Below are 23,450 nucleotides of genomic sequence, written 5' to 3'. Positions count from 1 at the left end.
ATTCTCTTAGCAACTTTCAATTGCAATACAATTGCAATACAGTATTATTAACTATAGTCATCATGCTATAGCGTAAATTCCTTTCAAATGGAAGACGTTTTCCCATTAGCATCAACAAATTTATTAAGCACCTGCTATTACACAGAAGCAGAGAAGGCAATGGCACCCCACTCCAGTACTCTTGCCTGGAAAATCCCATGGACAGAGGAGCCTGGTAGGCTACAGTCCATGGGGTCGCTAAGAGTCGGACACGACTGAGCGACTTCACTTTCACTTTTCCCTTTCATGCACTGGAGAAGGAACTGGCAACCCACTCCAGTATTCTTGCCTGGAGAATCCCAGGGACGGCGGAGCCTGGTGGGCTGCCGTCTATGGGGTCGCACAGAGTCGGACACGACTGAAGCGACTTAGCAGCAGCAGCAGCATTACACAGAAGGCTTTTTATTTTTTTATAGGAAAATAGACTGAAAAACTTCTTAAACTTCAAGTTTCTTCAAGATGTCTGTATTATTGAAATAATTCTCCCCAAGGGCCTCCAAATTATAAAGTAAGGAAAGTAATAAGAGGTTAACTAAAGATTATGATGGTGTAACAGCTTTAAGGCTAATCTATCCTAAGGTAGAGCTAGTGACAGCTGACGCCCTGGGAGTTTTTTCATAGAATACACTTGCATGTGATATACAAAAGGATGAAGTGAAGGATACAGTGAAAAGTAAGTCTCCCTTCCACCCTGACCCTCGGTCACCCAGTTTCCCAACTGGGGCCATTTCAGAGACATGTGCCAGTGCCAACAGGCTCATGTGACTTCTGTGTCAGAGACACTCTGTTGAGGACTTTGTACAGAAGGCTCACGGGTGCCGTGCCAATAGCATTCTGATCAGCTTCGGTTTACAAATAAGGAGACCTGCTTGTGGCCTGAAGTGAACAAGCAACGGCCCAAAGTCTTGTGGTGATAAGAGTACTCTCAGAAGCCCTCCTCATCCCCCTTCCCCCTACACAACCCCCTAAACTCCACATTCTCCCTTCCCGTTGTCTTGTTTCCTCTGCCCTGGAAACCAATCCTTCACCACTCCTTTGCCTGGTTAACTTGACTTTCCATATCAATTTTAGAATCAGCTTGTCTCTTAAAAAAAAAAAACCTTGCTGGGATTTTGGGATTATGTTAAACCTACAGATCAATTTGTGGAGAAAAGATATTTTAATAACTATAGAGTCTTCCAATTCATGAATATGTCTGCCCACTTATATTGGTAGTCTTTGATTTCCTCCTTCAGTGTTTCATAATTTTCAGATCCTGTACATATTTTGTTAGATTTAGACCTATTTCATCTGTTTCAGAGCTATCGTAACTGACATGGGTTGCTTCCCCCCTCCCCCAATTTCAGCTTCCAGTGATTTATTGCTAGGATATAAAAATATGATTGATTTTTGTGTGTTGACCTTGCTAACTCACACATTAGTCCTTGGAGGTTTCTTTTTATAGATTCCCATGGGATTGTCTACATAGACAATCATGCCATCTGCAAATAAGGACAGTTGTTCTTTCTTTCCAATCTGAATGCCTTCTATTTACTTTTCCTGCACTGGCTAGCACTTCAGTAGGATGTGGAATAGCAGTGGTGAGAACAGACTTCACTGCCTTGCTCCCCATCTTAAGGCGAAAGCATTCTCTCACCACCAAGTATGTTAGCTGTAGATTTCTGGCAGATGCCCTTTTCCGGGTTGAGGCAGTTTGCTTACCTTATTCGTCTGCTTGGCAACACTTATCATGAATGAATGCTGAATTTTGTCAAAAGTTTTTTTTTCCTGCATGCACTGACATAATCAAGTGTTTTTTGCCCTTTAAACTGTTAGTATGGTGGATTATATCTCCTGATTTTGGAAAACTGAACCAGCCTTTTGTTCCTGGGACAAACCACAATGATTGTGGCGTACTATTCTTTTTACATAACATTGCTGGATTCGATTTCCTCGTATTTTGTTGAGGATTTTTGTGCCTGTGTTCATGAGGATGACTGGTCTGGAGTGTTCTTTTCTTGAACCGTCTTTGTCTGGTTTTATAAAACAGATGTGTACTAGACATTTTTCTGAGGCCTTGAATGATAATTTTACTATTTTAAGCACCATAAAAACTTATGAATGGTTTTAATCTTCGATTTTCTGCTAGAATTTCTTTGACTCCAAGTTTTTGAGCAGGAACACAACTTTCAAAGATAACAAACTTCCCAAGGTAAAATAAAACGATTCTAACTATTCTCACCTTAAGGTACATGTGAGACCCTCATGCAGTGAAACTATTTCACCTGTCATTCTCTGCACATCCCTGCCCTGCTTCAATATAGTCAAGGAAGCAGGAACTGTGCTCCCCAGCCAGGGATGAAAAACTGACATAGTTTCCATCCAATAAAAGATACATTATTACCCAACCCTGAAAGGCAAATACTCACAGTGGTCTTTGAGTTACCTAAGAAAGCACCTGCCAAACATTAACCCCTTTAGTTCTTATAATTCCCCAAATGTTCAGTCATTACCACTCACATTCTACTATGGGAGAAGCCAAAACACAATGGGGTTAAGAGATTTCAAGGCGATCAGCAGAGCTAAAGTCTGAATTTAAACATCACCTACTACCCAATTTTGTTTTAAAAAATAGTCTTAGACAAATGCAATGCAAGGTCAGAAGGTCAATCGGGCATGGGAGGGACGTCAGAAAGGGATTCAAGGACTTCCCAGACGGTCCAGTGGTTAAGACTCTGCACTTCCACTGCACATGGCAAGGGTTCCAACCCTGGTTGGGGAAGTAATATCGCTCAAGCTGGGCAGCACAGCCCAAAAACATTAATACAAATGATGAAAGAAAGGAAGAAAAGGAGAGAGAGAGAAAGAGAGAAAGGAGAGAAAGAAGGAAAGAAGGAAAGGAAAGAAGAAAACAAAGAAAGACAGGAATCTGATGCAAAAGAGCTCACTGAGGGGTGTTTTAGGAACTTAAATGTTGATTCTGGTCTTGGCTCTTTTGATAAGGCCCATCCCCTCACTGCAGAAAGTGAGCAAGACTAATGGCTGAGGAACACGACACTACACAGGAACTGCTCACCTAGGGACAGCACAATGGCCACAGAGAAATCAAAACCCTTGTAAAGTGTATCATTTCAGCATGTAAAAGTCAGCCAAAAGGTCACCCAAAAGTCGCCCAAAAGGGTGGACCAAAGGCCACAGAAATGTCCCTGGACTCAAGATCTGTCCTGCTCAGTGGAACAACTCAAAGTGATGTGTTCAGGAGGCAGTAAAGGGCACATGTGTGTGCGTGCTAAGTCACTTCAGTCGTGTTTGACTCTGCAATGCTATGGACTGTAGCCCACCAGACTCCTCTGTCCATGGGATTCTCCAGGCAAGAATACTAGACTGGGCTGCCATGCCCTCCTCCAGGGGATCTTCCCGACCCAGGGATCGAACCTGCATCTCTTATGTCTGCTGCGTTGGCAGGCAGGTTCTTTACCATTAGCACCACCTGGGAAGCCTAAAGAGCATACTGCCTGGGTTCAAATCCCAGTTCCACCAACCACCAGCCACGAGACCTTAAAGGAGTCACAACCTGTGCCTCTAATTTTCTCATCCATAAAAGTGACAAGAGTAAGCACTCATTACGATGTCTGCTGTTGTTATTACTCAGAAAGTTGTCCCACAGAGGGCCTGTGCTTTTCTGACACTGTTCTAACATCATGGTATAATTGATGGTGTGCCCCCTTCCCATCACAAGAGCAAAATTCTGCTTTCAACCAAGTGTGCTTGAGGAAAAAAAAAATCAAAACAGAACAATAAACAAATAAATAAACAATAAATAAACATTAACTATTTCATTAAATGATGTCTGGGAGCTAAAAACCAATAAGCACTCACAGAATCCACATTCAAAAGGAAGAAGAAAGTATTTAAATCTATAATTTAAACCAATTGTTTTCCTACAAAAAGCACATTTACATTGTTTGAGATAACCACAGGAGATATTCTCCCCAATGAAGAAACAGGTATGAGTTTCATTTTTAAAAGATATAACCTATGAAAATGCACTGATTAATTTCCACGCTATTTCAGATTAGTTTTACGATCAAATAACGTTCCACTTAAAAGATCAATTTAACTTTTAAATCACTAGGCAGTAAGCTATCTTTAATTCAAATATGTAATTTTAGGACTTCCCCGGTGGCGCAGTGGATAAGAATCTGCCTGCCAATTCAGGGAACACAAGCTGGATCTCTGGTCTGGGAAGTTTCACGTGCTTCGGAGCAACTAAGCCCATGTGCTCTAGAGCCCGTGTTCCCCAACCAACGAAGAGTAGCCCCCATTCGTGGCAACCAGAGAAAGACCTTGCATAGCAACAAAGACCCAGCACAACCAAAAACAAATAAATAAAACTTTTTTAAAAAGAGGGACCAGATAGCTGGTGAAAGTTTATTTTTAAAAAAATTCAATTATAATTTTGGGGTGGCATTTTCATCAAGTTTCTTTAATTAATTAGCAACAGTGACAGCTAACATTTTATTACACACTAACTAAGCACCTAATAAGCTAGGTGCTAATTTCTACGTATTACCTCATTCTCTTAATCCTCTGAGGGAGGTATAGGCTCATTTTACAGAAGAACCCCAGCCTTAATGCTGACTATTTACAGTTCTGACAGAGAATTGATTGCCAGTACCTGTATATAAAATTTTAACACTAAAATGATACACAGCTTCCCTGGTGGCTCAGCTGATAAAAAGAACCCACCTGCCAACGTAGGAGATGCAAGAGACATCTGATCCCTGGGTCAGGAAGATCCCCTGGAGAAGGAAATGGCAACCCGGTCCAGTACTCTTGCCTGGAAAATTCCATGGACAGAGGAGCCTGGAAGGCTACAGTCCATGGGTCGCGAAGAGTTGGACACAACTGAGCACGTATACATGGGTATAAAGTTTTAACACTAAAAATGATTACAGAAAGGTAAGCCTCAAACTCTGACGTGCAGGAGAACTCCTGGCAAATCTTGCTAAACTGTAGATTATGATTCATAAGGTCTGAGATGAAGCCTATGATTCTGCAATTCTAACAAGCTCTTATGTGCTAGCAGTGCTGCCAACCACACTTGGAGCAAGAACCTACAGGTGGCAATAGGCCACAGACCACAAAAAAATGCCTCTAAAGACTAAAACAAAATTTTAAAAAATCAAAATTTTCACAAAAGCCACAGAATTAGAACTTATATTAAACATATTTCCTGATGGGCTGTTCACCATCTTAGAAATATCTTCAGGGACTTCTCTGGTGGTCCAGCGAATAGGACTCCAAGCTTCCAGTGCTTCCAAGGCAAGAGAGATGGGTTTGATCACTGGTCAGGGAACTAAGATCCCACATGCTATTTGGGGCAGCCAAAAAAAAAATCTTCATAACGACTCTTGTTTTCTTTTCCAGTTTAAGTCAAGAGTCCAATTTCTTGGAGTTTTGTGGAGGGGTTTTTCCCCTAAAAACCCTGATTTTTTAATCAAGGCTGAAAAGCTAAATGCATGGGAGACTATTTCATGCCATACCCTCAAGTAGATCCTTGTGCTTCACTCACCCAATATAACACAACCTCTCACTGTTTAAATTCTAGAGGCAAGAGTTAGGGGAGATTTTAGGAGCTGGACACCAAAGTTCTTCCAGATGAAAAGTAAAGTTCTACCAAAAACAGCACCTTACAAAAAGGCAATGATAAATACCATTTATCATTGGCTTCCATTTATGGCCTTAGGTGACAAAATTCCAGCGATGCGGTGATAGCAAACATTTCATACAAACTACTGGATTCATTCTTTTACCAGATCCCTTAAGTGGCAAGGCCTATTTACTTTCAAAAGTCCAGAGTGAACAAAGCAAGGTACTTAACGAGATCCCTAAATTCCACCTGGGTCCAAGTTCCCTTTCTCCCAGCTCTTTTATTCACTTGTGATTATCTGTGCTGTACTCAAACATCAGCTATCTGCCTCTTCTAAATGGCACCTCCCCCACCTTCTCCATTATCTTTACTAACAGCAGTGCCTAAGTCCAGAACCAATATACCTCTGAGAACATTCCAGTTTACCAGATAAGGTCAGTTTAAAATTCTAGAGAGGAATAACCTGCTCCGTTTGTCTTTCAAAAACTACCACCCCACAATCAGCAGAACAAGCCTTTCACTCAAAAGAAAGATAAAACAGTCTATGATTCTGCAATTTACAAACACTGAGACCTTTACTGAAAGGATATTCACGTTAAATGATTCCCAAGGAACCTTTACCGACGTACTCAAGTAAGCACAAGGCGACCAATGCTTGGAAGAAACAAAATGCATATACCGTGCAGGTCCGTGCAAATGGCTTCTCTAGCTGAGAAGTCAATGAAGTTTTGCTAAGGGGCCTCAGAGGAAGGCCTACCTGTGTCAGGGAATACCGGGACACAGTTTTGTCCCAACCGGAGCATGTTCTATCCACAACAGAGCTAAGTAAGCAACTAACCAAACAGGCTCGTTCAGAAACCCACAAAAGAGGGGCAGAGGGGACAGGCCCCTGCCCTGAACGCCCTGGAAGCTAAATATAAGTATTCTGAGGAACGAGCTCTACCATAGACAAGCCCAACAGAAAGTTCTCTGTTTCTATTACCTCCAAAACTGGCTGCCCTCCTGCAGTGATTTAACTCTGGGTACCAATTGGGCAATGCCAGCCACCGTGCTGGGGCGGAGGGTTCAGAGATGCCGGTTCTATCTTCTGGGCTAATTAGAAGGAATCCAAACCTCTGCAGTATAAACTGGAGACTCTGCGGGCAGAGTTGGGCTCCCTCAGTGCCTCTAGACTACATGCCTCCATTCAACCAACATTTATTTGAGCGTCTACCATATGCTCAGCACTCTGTTGGGCACCGGGGGAAGAAATCTTCCCCAGTAGTGGAAGCAGAGACAAACGAGGACGGTCCGGAGGAGTGGAGGACGTGCGGCCCCCGAAAACCTAACACAAGTTGTTGCTACGACCTGCAGCACCCAGGAGAAGGCGTGACCCCCGCCGGGTTCCGCGCACCACCAAGTCCAACAGTGAAAGAGGCTCGCGATAGCGAAGGCTGGCGTGGACAGGTAGGCCCGGGGGCAGGTGTTCAGGTAGAAGGCGCACACCTGAGGCGGCAGGGCTGGGGAAGGCGGGGTCCCCAGGGGAGGCGGGAGGGAGGCCCGGGGATCAGGCTAGAAAAGGGGCGCAAGGAGCCAGGCGATGGGAAGGAAGCCGGGGGCGCCGTGGAGGCCGACCGGGCCTGCGCCCCCTGAAGCGGGAGCAGCGAGGGAAGGCGCGCGGCTAGGCCGCCCGCCCGCACCTGGGGCCCCGCCCGGCACCTACCACTTGGGCGACCTTGAGGCAGCCGAGCGCGCCGCGCAGGTAGTCGGGGTCGCAGCGCAGGCCGGCCAGCCCGCGGCGCTGGCTCACCGGCTCGGTGGTGGGCTGGTACGGGCTGCTGGCGCCCGAGATCATGGAGGTGCTCGAGGCCTCGCCCTCGAAGCCGTCCAGCTCCTCGCCGCTCCGCATGCTGCCGCCCGGCCCGAGCCGCCTGGCGCGGCTGGCTCCCGGCGCCCGGAGCTGGCGGGCTCAGCAGGGCCGCCGCATTGCCGCCGCCGCCGCTGCCGACGGAGACGACGACAGACTGACTTCCCGCACCAGCGCCGCCGCCGCCTCTGCACCCGCCGCCCCGCTGCGGCCGCGGTTCGGTCCGCTCGGGCTCGGCTCCCGCCGCCTCAGCAGCGGAAAGGGAGGGAGGCGGGAGCGAGTGAAGAGGGAAGGAGGCGGGAGCCGGCGCGGCGGGCCGGGAGGGGGCGGAGCGAGCGCCAGCCCGCTGGCCGCTCGGCGGCGCTCTGCTCGGCTGCTCCCGCGAGGGGAGGCGGCGGCTTGCGCCGCGGGGCCTCGGGGAGGCGGGGCCTCTAGCCAGGCGGGGCGGGGGCGGGGCGCCGGGAACTCCGGCCCCGCCCTCACCTGCCCGCGGGGGGCCCCGGCCGCGGCTGCGCGTCAGGCCCTCACGGCGTGGGAGTGCAGGGATCCAGGAGACTGGGGATTGTGGGGACCCTGGAGAGTGGGGGCTAACGGAGGGTTGAGATGGACCTAGAGGGGCACGGTGTTGCTTTCCCAGGGAGCTGCCTCAGTTTCTCCCCTGGAGGAAGTAGGCCGGAGGACTTTCTGGTGAAGGCCGAGATGTGCGACCTCAGTCAGTGCTGAGAACAGTACGAAGTCCGGGGTGGACCTGACTTGGACTGTTTGACTGACTGACAAGAGGGGGCTAAGTGTCTGAGCTCCCACATCGGGCAACAAACCAGTTCTGAGGTCAGGGACACGAGTGAGGAGAAATCAGGGTGAGTGAGTGAGTGAGGTCGTTTAGTACCGAGTCTGCAAGACGGACACACAGTAAGATTTGTGAATAACTCCCAGTGTACGTTCTGGGTCCACCTGCCTGACCGAGGAGTGGCCGCTTGCCCATAGGAGACCCTTGGTGACGAACATTAGTTTCCTCTCTTAGATGCAAAGGTTTTGCCATCTCTGTCTAATCATCAAGGCAGGTAAAACACAGATTTTTTACACTGAAGGGCATTAATTAGGGGCCAATTTGCAATTCAAGTGTGAAGGCTAATTTTAAGCGTAAGTAAAACACTGACTTTCTAAGAATTGTCGCTTTGGTATTGAACCCTTCCACACCACAAATATCTAGAGTTTATCATGCTCTGGGCACTGAGGAAGACGCTTGGAAGTGTTATTCCCATTTTACAGAAGACTCGACTAAGGTTTCAGACTGGTAGTCCCAGGCCACACAGTTGGTGGGCAGAGCCGGCTTATGTCCAATTTTTTTTCACTACACGTTGTTCAGTTCAGTTCAGTTGCTCAGTCCTGTCCAACTCTTTGCGACCCCATGAACCACAGCTCGCCAGGCCTCCCTGTCCATCACCAACTCCCGGAGCCTACCCAAACTCATGTCCATTGCCTAGTATATATTTCAGATGAGGTTGTGGAGTGAGAAGCAGTAAATGCCATAACTAAGGAGATCTCAATTTAAAGGGCTCTCACCCTTTGGTTACCAAAGATGGGAAACACAAGGACTCTAACACTCTATTCAACCAACAAATATTTATTGGGCGCTTATATGCTAAAGGATATGTTAAGACCTGGAGATTGCCAGTGAAAGACAAGTTGAATGACTGGATGCAGGCTCTGGCCTCTGCTTTCTTCCCAAATCCCAGTGAAATGACAGTTACACAGATTTAAGTTTTAAAGGCATAAAACCACAGGGACAAAGAATGAGAGAGGAGACAATGACAACAAAATGTTGGAAGCAGAAGAGCAGAGGGGCAAGTGGTAACTGACTCAGCAGATCCAAGAAAGCTAAACCCTAAGCTGGTACAGGGGAAGGCTGAAATGCAACCTAGATCATATCACAGGAAAAAAGGCTTGGGAATCATGACATCACCAAGCACATCTAGAAGTGGGGGTGAAAGCAGAAATCTAAAAAATAAACTAAAAAAAAAAAAAACCCAACTGAAAGCCTTTTAAGAAGCAAATGGAAAAAAAAAAAGCAAATGGATTCCTGGATCCCCTCCCATGCCCATCCCCCACAACTAGAACTTTTTTCTCTAGAGAAGGTAAGACAGAGAGTCCCTTAGCTAGGGAACACTAGGCACAGTTGAGGGTAGGCGGTACCACATTAAAAATTATATGTATTTGTGTCCTTGGATATTAAATAATATGAAAGCAAACAAATTTTAATTCATAATGAGTTAAAGAAAATCTCACAGAAAAAAGAATCAAAAGACAAAGAAGTGGAAAATGAGAGAAAATAAAATTAGAGGAATAGTCCAAGAGACTAATAGAATAATAAGACTTTCATAAAGTTAGAACAGAGAATATGGAGGGAAGAAAACAAAAAATAATAATTCAGGAACATGTTTACAGAGCCAAAGGATATGAGTTTTGGATTTAAAGGACCCATCAGTGCCCAGCACAATGAATCAACATGGACCAGCATCAGATACATCAGATCACTGGGTCAAAGAGAAGAGCCTCAAGGTTCCAGAGAACTGAGCGGGTTTCATTATAAAGGATCAGGAATCAGATAGGCATCAAGAAAGAAAGAAAGAAAGGCATCAGACCTTTCAAAAGCAACTTAGGGAGGTACAAAGGAATGGAGTAAATCATTCCATATCCTGAGGAAAAATGATGCCCACTTAGAAGTCTGATTCCAGCTGGAGTATAAACTGGGTATGATGACTTATGAAAGACTCTTTTGGACATGAAAGGCTCCTTCTGTCTCTTCTCAGGAGGCTGCTGGAGAATACCATGAGCACAAGGATTTAAACCAAAGAAGCAGAGAACATGGGATACAGGAAAGGGTGGATGCAGCCTAGAGAGAGGTGATAAGGGTCCTTATGGTGAAGGGGACATAGGCCCCTGCGCAGCAGGGCTGGGGTTAAGCAGACCAGATTAGAGCAGCTAGAGGCTTCGAGAGACATCTTCAAGATGAAATTATTCTGTTCGCCAAAAAGTTCGTTCAGGTTTTTCACCATCTTACCCAAAGAACTTTTTGGCCAACCCAGTAAGAATGTGTCTGAATATACAGAAAAGAAAGATTCATAGTTTCAGTAAAGTTTTCAGATAAATTAGTGATAAATGTGTGCTTCCCAGGTGGCTCAGTGATAAAGAATCTGCCTGCCATTGCAGGAGACGCAGGAGACGTGGGTTTGATCCCTAGGTTGGGAAGACCCCCTGGAGGAGAAAATGGCAACCCACTCCAGTATCCTTGTTGGGAAAATCCCATGGACAGAGGAGCTTGATGAGCCCATCAAGCTCCATGGGGTCGCAAAGAGTCAGGCACAACTGAGTAACTGAGCGCACACACACATATAGGGATAAATGCACAGAAAATTAAGGAAATGTTGGTAGATGAACTGTGGGGAAATAAAATGATACATAGAAAAGAAGTATGGTAAATCAGAGGTGAATAATACCTGCATAATTATAACAATGTAAACAATGAGTCTGATCTAACCACAGTACCTGGTCATATTAGGAAGAAAGGACAGAGACATAGAATGTGTCCATGTGGGATAGGGAGAAGGGGAAGATGGGCAAAAGACCTAAATACTCATCATCTATGCTTAAAACTCAAGAGGTAGCAGTATATGCATGTCAATTACAAAGACAATAGTAAAGGGACTTCCCATATAATGATGAATACGATTGGTTAAAAGTTTTAAAATGTCAATTCTGGAAAGCAGAAAATGTAATGGGGGTTATAGGCCTTGTAGAACTATTTGATTCTCTCAACGATATATTCATGTCATTTTTATGTGTTCATATAATTGTAATAAATGCTAGATTTTAAATGATTTTTTTAAAAAGAAACTTGAGCATTTGCTATCATCCCTGCCAGCGCAGATGTGGGGAGCAAGCATTGAAACCAGTAAAATGTGCTGAGTATTGTTCATGGTGGTAAGGGAATTTCCAGGAAGGATTTCACTGAGTCTGTGGGTCAGCATTTCAGCTGAGGTCTGAAATACGAAGAGCAGCTAGCAAGGCAAAGAGGTGATAAGGATTGGTGGAAAAGTGTTTCAGCAAGAGGGAACAACATGCACGAAGACCCAGAGATAAGTGAGAAAGCAAAGGACAACGAAGAGGGTGAAATGCGGCTTTGGGCATCCCTGCAGGGCCTCGGGGGCCATGTGAGAGGATGGATTAAGCAGTGTTAAGCAGAAGAGTGACACCTCCCTCTAGAATGTTCTCTTGGCTTCATCAAAGGAGATAGATTGAGCGGAAGCAAGACTGGAGGCTCCTCTCCAGTCCTCATTAACTGTTCCCTGTTCCTGGACACTAGCCTACATTTATTTTTAGTTCCAGGGACACATTTGAAATTTTTCCTTCTGGTTTTTAACAAAAGTTCACAGACTTTCAATGGGCGTTGTTGGGAATCCCACATAGTAGATAAAACTTGGCATCGTTGCCTTCCTCAAGTGATCAGCTGTAATAGAGCATGAGCTTGTGGCTAGAGCTGTGCCTCCAGGTGTCTGCAGATGCTGAAGACAAAATGAAGATGAGAAATGACAGAGAGGTGGGCAGCCCTCGGGTCCCTGGGTTCCAGCGTCTGGTCCACCTATCCAGGGCTTACTCAAGGAAACCGGACTCAGAAGAGATTGATGAAGGAACCAGACGCTACTTCACTCATTGCAGCCAGTGGATAGCCTCTGCCAGCAAATACAATGCTGATTCTTAGCTCAGTCCCTGAACTTATTGTGAAAGAGCTGCTCAAAGCACAGCATCCTTTGTTGTTCAGTTGCTCTGTTGTGTCGGATTCTTTGCGACCTCATGGACTGCAGCACGCCAGGCTTCCCTATCCTTCACTATCTCTCGGAGTTTGATTGAACTCATATCCATTGAGTCATTGATGCCATCCAACCCTCTTGTCCTCTGATGTCCCCTTCTCCCCCTGCCCTCAATCTTTCCCAGCATCAGGGGCTTTTCCAAAGAAAAGGTACTGGAATAAACTCTTTAATGTCTGAAGGTGCAAGCTATGCCCCAGTGTCCACTGCTTTACCTGCATCAGGCCTGACCTCTTGCCAAGTCTCTCAGCTTCTCATTCAGCCCAAAGGCAACCACCTCCAAGTCTGGGGGACTCCTTACTCTAGCCCTTCTCCCCAAGCATGTGGATTCCACGGAGAGTACTAACCTCAAAAGCATTGGTACTACAAGGGCTTTAGATTCTAAATTCCATGAAAGTCTGGGAGCAAAACACCTTCCCCTGCTGGGGTCCCTGTCCCTGAAGGCATTGCCTGATGATGGTGAGGAGAGAAGGGCTTCCAATTTCACTTTGTTTCTTACTGAGGCCCCTCCCCAGGGCAACTCCCTGAGTGTTGGGGGCTGGGGTAGCTTTTCCTGTGACTTCAATTAAGCAGTAGATCTAATCTACCACTTTTAATAAGCTCAGTAATTAGCAGGATCCCTAGAGACTTCTACCTCAAACAGAAAAACATAGACAGTGGTAGTTAAGTAGAACACTGCAAGCATAAAGCAGGTAGTGGGAAGACTAAGTTGATCATGAACAATTATTAATATTAAGCATGATCCAAACACCCAAGAAAATGATGTTTAATGTTTCCAGACTATGAGCTTGGCCTGAAATGATTCTCTACTTTTAAAGAAAGGTACCGGTATAAACTCCTAATGTCTGAAGGATTCAACTCAAAGATGTAAAAATAAACAAACAACCTCTTTCCATGTTTGAAAGGAGCCGATAACCCCCTCCTCCATCATACCCCCCACCCCCCACCCCGACCTCGAGTGTTCCCATGAGCCTGGAGGGCCTGGGCTGATTCCAGGCGGGAGCGGTTCAGGGGTTAGAGTTAACTGCTGCTTCTGCAAGAACTTGTCCCTTCAGCCGGAAAAATGCTCTCCAAGTCTCCTCTAAAAATAGTGCTCGCCGGGATTTTCCAGTTTGACATTCCTTCAGTTCCTATGACCAAGGACAACCCGGGCCAAACCATCTGCACCCCTCATGGGGCCTCCAGTGGAATCCCACCCTCTGTGGGACCCCAGTTTGTGGTTCCTGCCACCTCCACACCCTGCCGGCACCTGACGATTCAGGGGAAGATTGGCCCGCTCAGCAGCTGTCTGGCTTCTCCCTGGTTGCCTTCCTCCCTCCCCTTCTCTTCCCAGGGCAGGCGCAGGGGAAAGGTTTTCTGGGGAAGAAAGAGGAAAGCATGGCTACAAGGGAATGGGGACACTGCCTACACTTACCTCGGAACGGGGACACTGCCTACACTTACCTCCGATACCTGTGGCCCCCACCAGCCTGGGCTGGCTAAACTAGACTGTGAGCCTCCAGGAGCTGCCCAGGTTAGCCAGGAGTCAAGGCACATAAAGTAAATATTTGCTGACGGCGCACTCCCGGTGCCCGAACCACATGCTGGAGCTCAGAGGCTCTCTGGAAAGAACTGTGGAAGCGTCAAGGACGTCTGTCTGTCCAGCACGATCCCTGCTCCTAGTAACGCAGCTCTTCTGTTCCAGGGCCGTTCCTCTTCTACTCCAGCATCCACCCCCCACCTTCCACCTTCCAGGTGATGCCCACCTGGGAAGAGTCAGTACCTGACCCAAGAATGACCAATCAGGGTTCCCTTTCACCCTAGATGGGCTCAGGGTGGGGCCTGGGACCTAGGTTGAGCCAATGAGAATCCTACCCTGGGATTTTTGTCTCTAGAAAGCAGGCGTCTGCAGACTTTAATGTACATAGGATTCACTCAAAGGGTAGATATTCAGGACCTCCCCCAAGAGTCTGATGCTTAGGCCCTAAGGTGGGGAACAGGAATCTGCTGCTACCATATATACAGGACAGGACTACAAGGCCAGTACAGTCGCCCAGGGTGAGAGAGGAAGAGAAAGCTTCGCGGAGTTATACCGCGTCTCGAAAGCTAAGGAGGAGTTCACCAAGCAGCATGTGATCCTGCCAACTGCTTCTGCCTTCTTGTGACAATCTCCCTGCGTGGCACAGATGGCCCCAGGCTCTCCTGATTTTCCTCCCATCTCTCTGGTGGCTCTCGTCAGTCATCTTTATGGGCTTAACTCCTAGTGTTCGGTGTTCCTCAGGGTGCTAGCTTCATCCTCTTTCCTATGACCTTTCTCCCACTAGAAGTCCCCCTTGGGTGTCCTGAATTCCATTTGGCCAGAATGTAACTCATAATCTCACCTGCTGCACTCCCTTCCACATTAAAAACATCCATTCCTTTATAAGGCCAAGAGGAAGAGGAAGAAGAGGAGAGGAAGGAGGAGGTGGCACCCTTACCATGCTTTCTACATGCCAGACACTGCTGTACTTGTTCTCACATATTAAAGCATTTAAACCTCAAAACAGCAGAGGGCTACGTCCTGCATATCAGGAACACCTTCCTGCATTCCCAGGCTGGGTCAGGTGCTCCGGCCCTGGCTTCCATGGCTCCTTGTATCAAAGTGTTTATAACACTGTGTTATGACTCACTGTTTACCCATCGGTCTCTGACCATGAGCTCCGAGAGGGCAAAGGCCTCTCTGTTGTATCCTCTGGCCTAGCTCAGGGCCAGATGTGGGGTGGACGTGCAAGGAAGCATTTGTGGAACACAGGATTGTATTCACTGGCTGCATGACCTCAAACAAGTCATGAACATCTGTGAGCCTCAGTCTCCTCATCTGTACCTTGTAAAGGCTCTAGCATCGTGTCTGAGACAAAGGAGACACTCAGCAAATGTTTACTCGTTGTTGTCACCATTCTGAACAAGCAAGGCATTCTGGAAAGAGGACCCAGCCTAAGAAAAGGCCCTGATGGAAAGGCTGTAGAGGTTTAGAAAGAGGGGAACAGTCTGGGTTCTTGTTCAGACAGAAAGGGGTTAAAAGGTATGTGAAGGGTGGGGGCAAGGGCAGATTCTGCAGGACCCTGCAGTCAGAGGAGCCATCAGAGCTGCGCTGTGCTTTTTAAGCAGGGAGCTGACGTGATCGGATATGGGTGAAAATGAAGTACTGATGAATAATTCAAGTCCTATCTCTGCTGTATCAAATGGGTACTAGAGCTTGTTATCCTGAAAAATGTAGAGCTCTTTGAAAGAAGAAAGGTCTCAGAGGCCCCTAAGAATACTTCTCTGGATGCCTAGGGGGTCCCCAGACCTACTCAGGGAAAGCCAGGGGGCAGCCAGAAATGCTCCAGGAGCTCTTTGACCTGGTTCTTAGAAGGGGCACGGAGGCCCCGGATCCATTGGCAGGAAAACAGATGGGACTTAGGTAAACGATAAGAGTGGGCAAGAAATCATGATGGTAGGACATGCCAAGGGCAAAGTGTGGAAAGCCAGGAGACTTGGGGAGGAAGAATGAAATATGAGCTGAGAAAAACACAAAGAAGTCATGGCAATGGAAAGGTTCTAGGAGTTACTATGAATGGTGGCCTGAATGTGTGGTTTGTTTGAATTAAATGTATTTGAAAGCAGTCTCCAGAAAAGTTGTAAGTACAGAACAAAGAACTTCCCCCCACCCCAAACTATTTGAGAGTAAGTTGCCAACCTAACACCACATCACCTCAAATACTACAAACAGGGATGATTTCCTCCTTTACCAGAATACAACCATCAAAACCTGAAAGTTACTCAAGATACATTACTACTATCCAACTGTCAATGACATTACTTTGCCTACAAAGGTCTGTATGGTCAAAGCTACGGTTTTTCCAGTAGTCATGTAGGGATAGCCAGACAATAAAAAAGGCTGAGGCCAAAGAATTGATGGCTTCCAACTGTGGCGCTAGAGAAGACTCTTGCGAGTCCCTTGGACTGCAAGATCAAACCAGTCAATCCTAAACGAAATCAGTCCTGAATATTCATTGGAAGGACTGATGCTGAAGCTTCAATATTTTGGCCACCTGATGTGAAAAACTGACTCATTAGTAAAAACTCTGATGCTGGGAAAGATTGAAGGCAGGAGAAGAAGCGGACGACAGAGGATGAGGTCACCAATTCAATGGACATGAGTTTGAGCAGGCTCCAGATGGTGATGGACAGAGAAGCCTGGCGTGCTGCAGTCCATGGGGTCACAGAGTCAGACACGACTGAGCGACTGAACTGATACTGACACTTATATTACTAATGGCATTTACTTCTAGGGATTAGGCTCGGGTCTCCCAGGTTTGTCCTCCACTGTTACTCTTCCCCATCCCTCTTTTGTAATGAACAAATAAATCTGTGAGCAATCAAATTAAGTACTGACTGTAATGAATTATAACCCATCAAAGAAATCACATCCATTGAAATTTTGAGGAGGCAGGGACTGCTGTTTCTTATTAAACTTTGAATTAATTTATATAGACTCACGACTTCATTTTTTTTTAATGGGCTGTAATCCATTACAAATTTTGTTTTTTAATGCTCAGATTGTCCCTCAAACCTGGCCACTGGACTGCTGGTTTTTTTTTTTTTGGACAGATCTTCATTGCTCTGAGCTCTGTCTGGCGTAGATGTCCAAGCTCACTTACACTTTCCCTGTCCCAGCCCTGACTTCTTTTTTTGGAAAATGGTACCTAGAAAATGAGTCTGGACCTGAGGTATGTTCAGTGGGCTGTTGCTGCTGTCAGGCCTGAGCTATCAGTGCAACCAGCTAGGGAATGTGTATGTATATAAACACACACATATACATGCACATGCTTACATCCATATATTCGTTCTCTCTCAGTGTGAAAAGGAGTTCATAACGCTATGTCCAACTCCAATTCAACATTCTAGTTTTCTCTCTCTTCATTCTTTGTAACTCCCTTCTCCGGTGGTGAGGACCCTGGCTACTCTTTTCATCTGGTAATTTGCTTGATCCATGCCTCCATGTTCATCCATCCCCACATCACCCCCACCCCTACCCAGATGCACTTCTACCACCAGCCCCACGCCAGGCCACCCCTCTCCTGTGGAGGCTCCCTTCACCTGCCTCCAGTTCTGACACCTCATGTGGATGCTCTCCTCACCCCACCCACACTGACAGCTTGAGCCAGGTCAGCTCCGCGCCACCCTCCCTCTGGCGGGCTTGCTCTCCTCACCTGACTAGGGCTCCAACACCGGTGTCCCACCCAAGCCCTGCCCTGGGCAGGAGGCTGCCCTCCTCACCCTGCTCAGGTTGATGCTCCATGCCGGGCCATTCCCTCATCCCCACCCATGGGGACACTCTCAGTTTCCAAAACCCAGCCCGGGGTCACCACCCCACCCCTCCCTGACCTACCAAATTCTGCCCACCTAAAGGCTGTAGGCCCAAGTCGGTGGGGAACAGGAAGACCACAAAGACCTCAGCGTTTATTTGGAGCAGAGAGCTGACTGTGGTGGTAGAGACAGCAGGTGTCTGTTGCTCCCAGCAGACTATAAGCCCTGCGGGGAAGGCTCACTTTGTTCCCCTCCATCACCAGCATCTTGAGTCACCCTCTCTTGCCCACGATTCCCTGGGAGAGGGCAGTGGTAGCTGAGGAGGAGCAGGGAGGAGGCCCCAGGAGATCCCATACCTCACCACGTATTCAGGTGCCCACGCACACAGATGGAGCGCTGCCTTGCCCAAGAAATCAGGCAGTTGCCCAGGTGATGGAATTGATGGTGTGCTGAAAGTGTGCCTGCCCTAAAATAGCTCTCTTGCTCACAGTCTAAACTAGCAGTTTATTTCTTCGGATTTAAGACCTGGTGTTTAGCTCGGCCGGGTGGGGAAGAGGCCAACAATTGGGTAGAGGAAGGCAGGGACGGGCAGCAATGACTCTTGGATTCTCAGTCACAACTCTGCTCTCTTCTGTGTGACCTGGACAAGTCATTTCCCTCCCTGGCCTTATTTCCCCACCTTGAAAGTGGTGATTTCTAAGACCCTTTCAAAAACTAAGGTGTGTCTCTCACACAGCTGGTACGGAGTTGGCTATTTCAGGACAGTCTGCACACCAGGCGCTGTGCTGCATGTCCATTTCAATGCATCCAGCCTCCCTGTGAGGCAGGTGAGAATCTGCTCACCGCTTTCCAGATGAAGACGCTAAGACTCAGAGGGGTTAAGTGACTTGTCACCCAAGTCCACCTGACTTAGGGTTCGCAGCTGAGACCACCCAGGCATCCAGGCTGGAACTGTGGGCAGTGGTTTTCCTTGTATGTCAGAGCAGCTCCAGTTCAGCTCAATGCCAGAAACACTTCTGGTTCCAAGTGTGGGCCGAGTGGCTGGTCTGAGGCTGTGTTGGTGATGCTCCCCCTTAAGGACCCACAGCCAGCTGTGTCTGCTGTACTCCTTTTGTGCCTAGGACCACGATGGCTGTGAGAGCCACTGGAGAAACCTACTCCCAGGGGCAAAACCTCCCAGGAGTTGTCCCAGTTATGACAAACTCACCAGTCTACAGAAGCTGATCCCTCCTGGGGCAGTGAGAGGGAAGAGAAGGTGGGGCAGGAAAGAGGATACCGAGAAGCCACATGCAAAGATCACCAGCGTCCAAATTCCACGAGTCATGAAAACATGGACCTTGACCCAGCCTTACAAACCCTGCATGTGGATGTTCTCAAAGGGCGTTCTGTGGGACCTGGAGGTTGTCCACAGTCATGGTCAGCTGGGAACGCCCACAGTTGAGTCTTTCTGAAGAGTCACACCTACCCAGTCCCTTGTAAAACAAATCAAGACTGAAAACCTGTTTCCGCTGAGTTAAACCTTGAGTCTTCCAATCCTTCTTGACCGCCTATACTATGACATGGCCAGAGGACACTCTGGGAAACCTAGATTGAGGCCTTCACAGATGCAAAAAGCGATGTAAAGAGCAAGGCTGCCCAAGAGGGGCCGCACCAGCACAGTCGCTTTACTACAGAGCAAAGCCTTGCAGCCTGCTGGCCTCCTGGAGCTCTGCTGGGAGAGAGAAAGGATCTGCTCAGATGGGCCTGCAGGGCACAAAGCCACCTGATGCTAATTGGAACCTTGGAAATACCCCTCGCCACTCACATATCATCTGTATACATAGTTCAAACAATGACAGTGTTTCCTTTCCCATGGACTCTGAAGATTCATTCCAGGCCAGCATTTGTTAGATGATTCTGAGGAGGTCAGAGATGGATTCACAGTAAAATGGTGCCAAATATTTTAAGTATCAAGGACAGATGTAACATGCCACAGGCTGCTGACAGATGTGCCAAAGCACCCCCCACTCTTTAAAATAAATTACTGCCTTCAACAGGGACATAGTTTAAATTGTTAAATTCTTCCCCATACAAAACTTAAGATGCTTAAAGTCTGAGGTTCACATCATGTTTGCCTTTCAAGGACTTTAAAATAGTTCCACAGAGAAGCTGATTGGGTGAGGTGGGTTTGTGGGGAGGCAGGCTGAGGAAGATGGTGAAGACTGACAATCATTTAGGAATGTTAGCTCAGTCCTACACCCAAAAAGTAAGTTCAATTAAATGTTCCACGAAAACATCTAAGAAACATAAATGAAAACATCTTATTTCGTTCCTGTGATTTATCTTTTGAGTTGCCTGATGAGATCAAGATGGAACACAAAAGTTAATTTTAACTTGACCCACATAGAAATTTCTTCACAAGATTAGAAACACTTTAAAGGTTAGGTTCTTCTTGTCTGAAATGCTGGCCAAGGCTGGAGAAAGGACCTCGTGACTTAACCCTCCCACACAGCACCCTGGTTCCCAGTTAGCTGGTGACCGCCCCTCCCCCCATTCCTGGCCTCTCAATCCCCTGCTATCTCAGCAGCGTCTCCTCTCCCATCAAGCTGTGAGTCCCTCAGTCAGAACCCAGGGAGAGACTTCTGGGCTATGCCTCAGCCAGAGTCTGGTTCCTTGTACCAGCAGGAAGCAATGTCCACCCACAGTGGGAGTTTTGGCTTCTTCCTCCTGCTCCCAACAACCCTGCCTATCATCTCTGTCTCCTCCTAGTCAGAACTCACCATCTGTGCCTCCCCCAGCAAGTCAGAAAGAGCATCCAGACAGCACTTTGCATCCTTGTGGTTATCTGCAGGCCTTCACAGGGTAAGGCACACAGCACGAAGTAACAAGCACTGTCCTTGCCTTCAGAATCCAAGGCTCTGGTGTGGGATCCCATGGGAACAGTACCAGACAAACGGTTACAGGATATCCACCCCTCCGACCTATTTTCTTCAGAGATGAGACGATCTTTAGACTACTAACCGTGAAATCCCACAAATGGATAGGGTAGATTCTACAGGGATACAAATGGGGTTGCTGGGAACAACATTCACTGGAGTTTCCTCGAGGTACTTTCAGGGTCAACCATCACACTGAGGACCTACCACATACCGGGCACTTGTGTGCCTCCTCTAATGTTCACAATGACTGGGAAGAGATTTTATCCCCACTTTACTATGAAAGGAGGCCTAAGAGGGGTGAAGTTACCCAAGCCTCACTGTTTTCATGTTCTACTTGTTGATCAATTTCTCATCTGCCGAAACTATTACTTGCCTGATTCAAAAGTAATGAGACTTCCATAAGGTCAGAGGAAGCACCAGGACTCCCCAACATTCTAGCTGCTTCACTCCACGTGCTGTCCCCAGTCCACAGGTGGCCAGAGAGGGAATGGGGGTGGTGGTGGCACGCAGTGTGTGTGAAGGCCACCAGGCAGGTGGACAGGCAGGCTGGCCTCTCACATACATTCAAGAAGTGTCTGTACTGATGAAGGTCTACACCTGCCAGGAGCCCTTACCACTTGTGACCCACCAAATCACCAAACCTAAGAGGCAGAGATCCTTCCAAGGGGAGTGGCAGGCATTCCAACCTGCATTTCTCAGCAAAGTAACTGACTGCAATCATGTGCCCTTTTGCATAGGTGTACTGTATACTTTTCCTTTGGGTATATTCTCTGCCATGTTTTCCCCCACCTAACAAGGACTCCTTCATCCCCAACAGAAAGGGGAAAGGTTGTAGAGGAGCACCATGCATGCTTCCAATGACAGATGAAAACACTTTCAATTGCTTTTATTTTCCCCATTTGCTTTAAAAATGAGCACAATGAATTCAAGCATAGCTCCGCTGACTGGGTTCAAATTCTGGCTCTGACCCTGGTAGCTGCCTAACCTATCCATGTTTAGTTTGCCTCTACAGGGTTTTTGTAAAGATTAAATCAATTTACATAAAACATCTAGAGGAGTCATTGGCATCATCAAATACAGTAAACTCTATTTACTCACAACATTTCCTAAACTAAATTTTAAGCCAAAATATAATAAGTTAATAATTTCCACAACTGCTGACAGGTGTACAGAATGATGTGATCTTTATGAAAGGGACGCTGAAACATTTAACAAAAACTACATTTACTTGGGGATTTCCTGGCAGCCCAGTGGTTAGGACTCTGAGCTCTCACAGGCTAAGGGCCTGGGTTCGATCCCTGGCCGAGGAACTAGGATCCCACAAGCTGCACAGCACGGTCAGCCAAAACAAAAAGAAACAAGAAAAGAAAAAAAAAAAAAAACAAGTAATGCAGTAAAGGAAGTCACATGAAATTTAAAAACAAAACAAATTCACATTTACCTTTTAACAAGGAAGAGCTGCAACTAGGAATTTATCCTGAAGATGCATCTCCGCAAATGAAAGCAACACATGCACAAGCTTACTCACTGCAGCATTATCTAAAACCAGAACGACTGGAAATGTCCCAAACGCCTATCTACAAGAGACGGGTTCAATAAACTACGGTACACCCGCATAATCAAGTACTGTGTAGCCATCAACAATAACAATAAACTGAACTGATATATATAAACAACTGAAAGGGCCTAGAGGCAACAGCATCCATAACATGAAGCATGCCTACAGTCTAGATCTTGGTTTCTAAATACCAACCCTCCCTAAAGGTACCAGGACTCCTTGGGCAAATGGGTGATTCCAGGTCAGGGGAAATACAAGGTGAGCTTGGAACACCTTTTTGTGGCAGAAAGCAGAGAAATGCTCAAAGAACAATGATGGAGTCAAAAGGACACACTCTATCTGTGAGAGTCTACTATCCAGAATATATAAAGAACTCTTACCATTCAACAATAAGACAAATAGTTTTAAAGTGGGCAAAGGATTTGAACAGACATCTTTCCTAAGGTGTTGGCTATGTAAATGGCCAACAAACAGATGAAAAGATGTTCAACATCATTAGTCATTGAGATACCATTTCACTCACTAGGAGAGCTACAGTCAAAGCAAACAAAAAACTCCAGATAGCTATAGTCAAAGCTAACAAAAAACTCCAGAAAACAAGTCTTGGCCAAGATATAGAGAAAGAACATTATACACTGATAGCAGGAATATAAAGTGGTTCAGTTGCTATGGAAAAGTTTGGTGATTCTCTGCTAAAACAGAATTACAAATTTAGCCCTTCCACTTGTAAGTATCTGCCTAAAGAACATATGCTTACGTAAAAACTCACACATGAATCTTCACAGTAGCCTTATTCATAATAACCGACAACTTGAAATAACCCAAATGTGGATCAACTTATGAATGGATAAAATATGGTCTTCCATGCAATGGGACATCATTCAGTCATAAAAAGGAATAATACAATGTTACAACATGGATGAACTTAGAAAACATGCTAGAAGGAAAGAAACCAGATACAAAAAGGCCACATGTTGAATTAGCCCACCTATGTAAAATATCCAGGATAGGCAAATCCGTAGTTAGATCTGTGGTTGCTAGGAACGGGGAGAAGGAAGTGGGACTAACAGGTATGGAGTTCCTTTTTAGGGTACTGTATATGTTCTGGAGTTTGATGATGGCAATAGGTGCACAATATAATGAATATACACACTAAAAACCCCTGAATATTCTAAAATGATGAATTGTGTCTCAATAAAAGGGAAAAAAGGACACAGCTGGTTGAAGAAGCTCCCACTCATCAAATCTGGAGCAATCTGAGCATCAAAAAGAATGAGCTATT

General features: G+C 46.5%; 1 protein-coding gene across 2 annotated transcripts in view; it reads right to left on the bottom strand.

Moving 5' to 3' along the window:
- CMTM4 (CKLF like MARVEL transmembrane domain containing 4) overlaps positions 1-7,949 on the bottom strand; it is a 76,895-nt gene extending 68,946 nt beyond the window's left edge. The window contains exon 1 of one of the 2 annotated variants that reach the window (XM_081513342.1): positions 7,461-7,949. In XM_081513342.1, the coding sequence (XP_081369468.1) occupies positions 7,461-7,559 (99 nt within the window). In that variant the 5' untranslated portion in view covers positions 7,560-7,949. Of the gene's footprint in view, positions 1-7,373 lie in introns of both variants that reach the window. The other variant, XM_081513340.1, reaches the window with a different exon arrangement.
- Positions 7,950-23,450: the final 15,501 nt, after the last annotated feature.

This window comes from Giraffa tippelskirchi, chromosome 7, assembly GCF_054371585.1.
Source record: "Giraffa tippelskirchi isolate mGirTip1 chromosome 7, T2T-mGirTip1v1.2.pri, whole genome shotgun sequence".
Classification (NCBI taxonomy): domain Eukaryota; kingdom Metazoa; phylum Chordata; class Mammalia; order Artiodactyla; family Giraffidae; genus Giraffa; species Giraffa tippelskirchi.
This window is presented reverse-complemented; position numbering and strand designations above follow the sequence as displayed.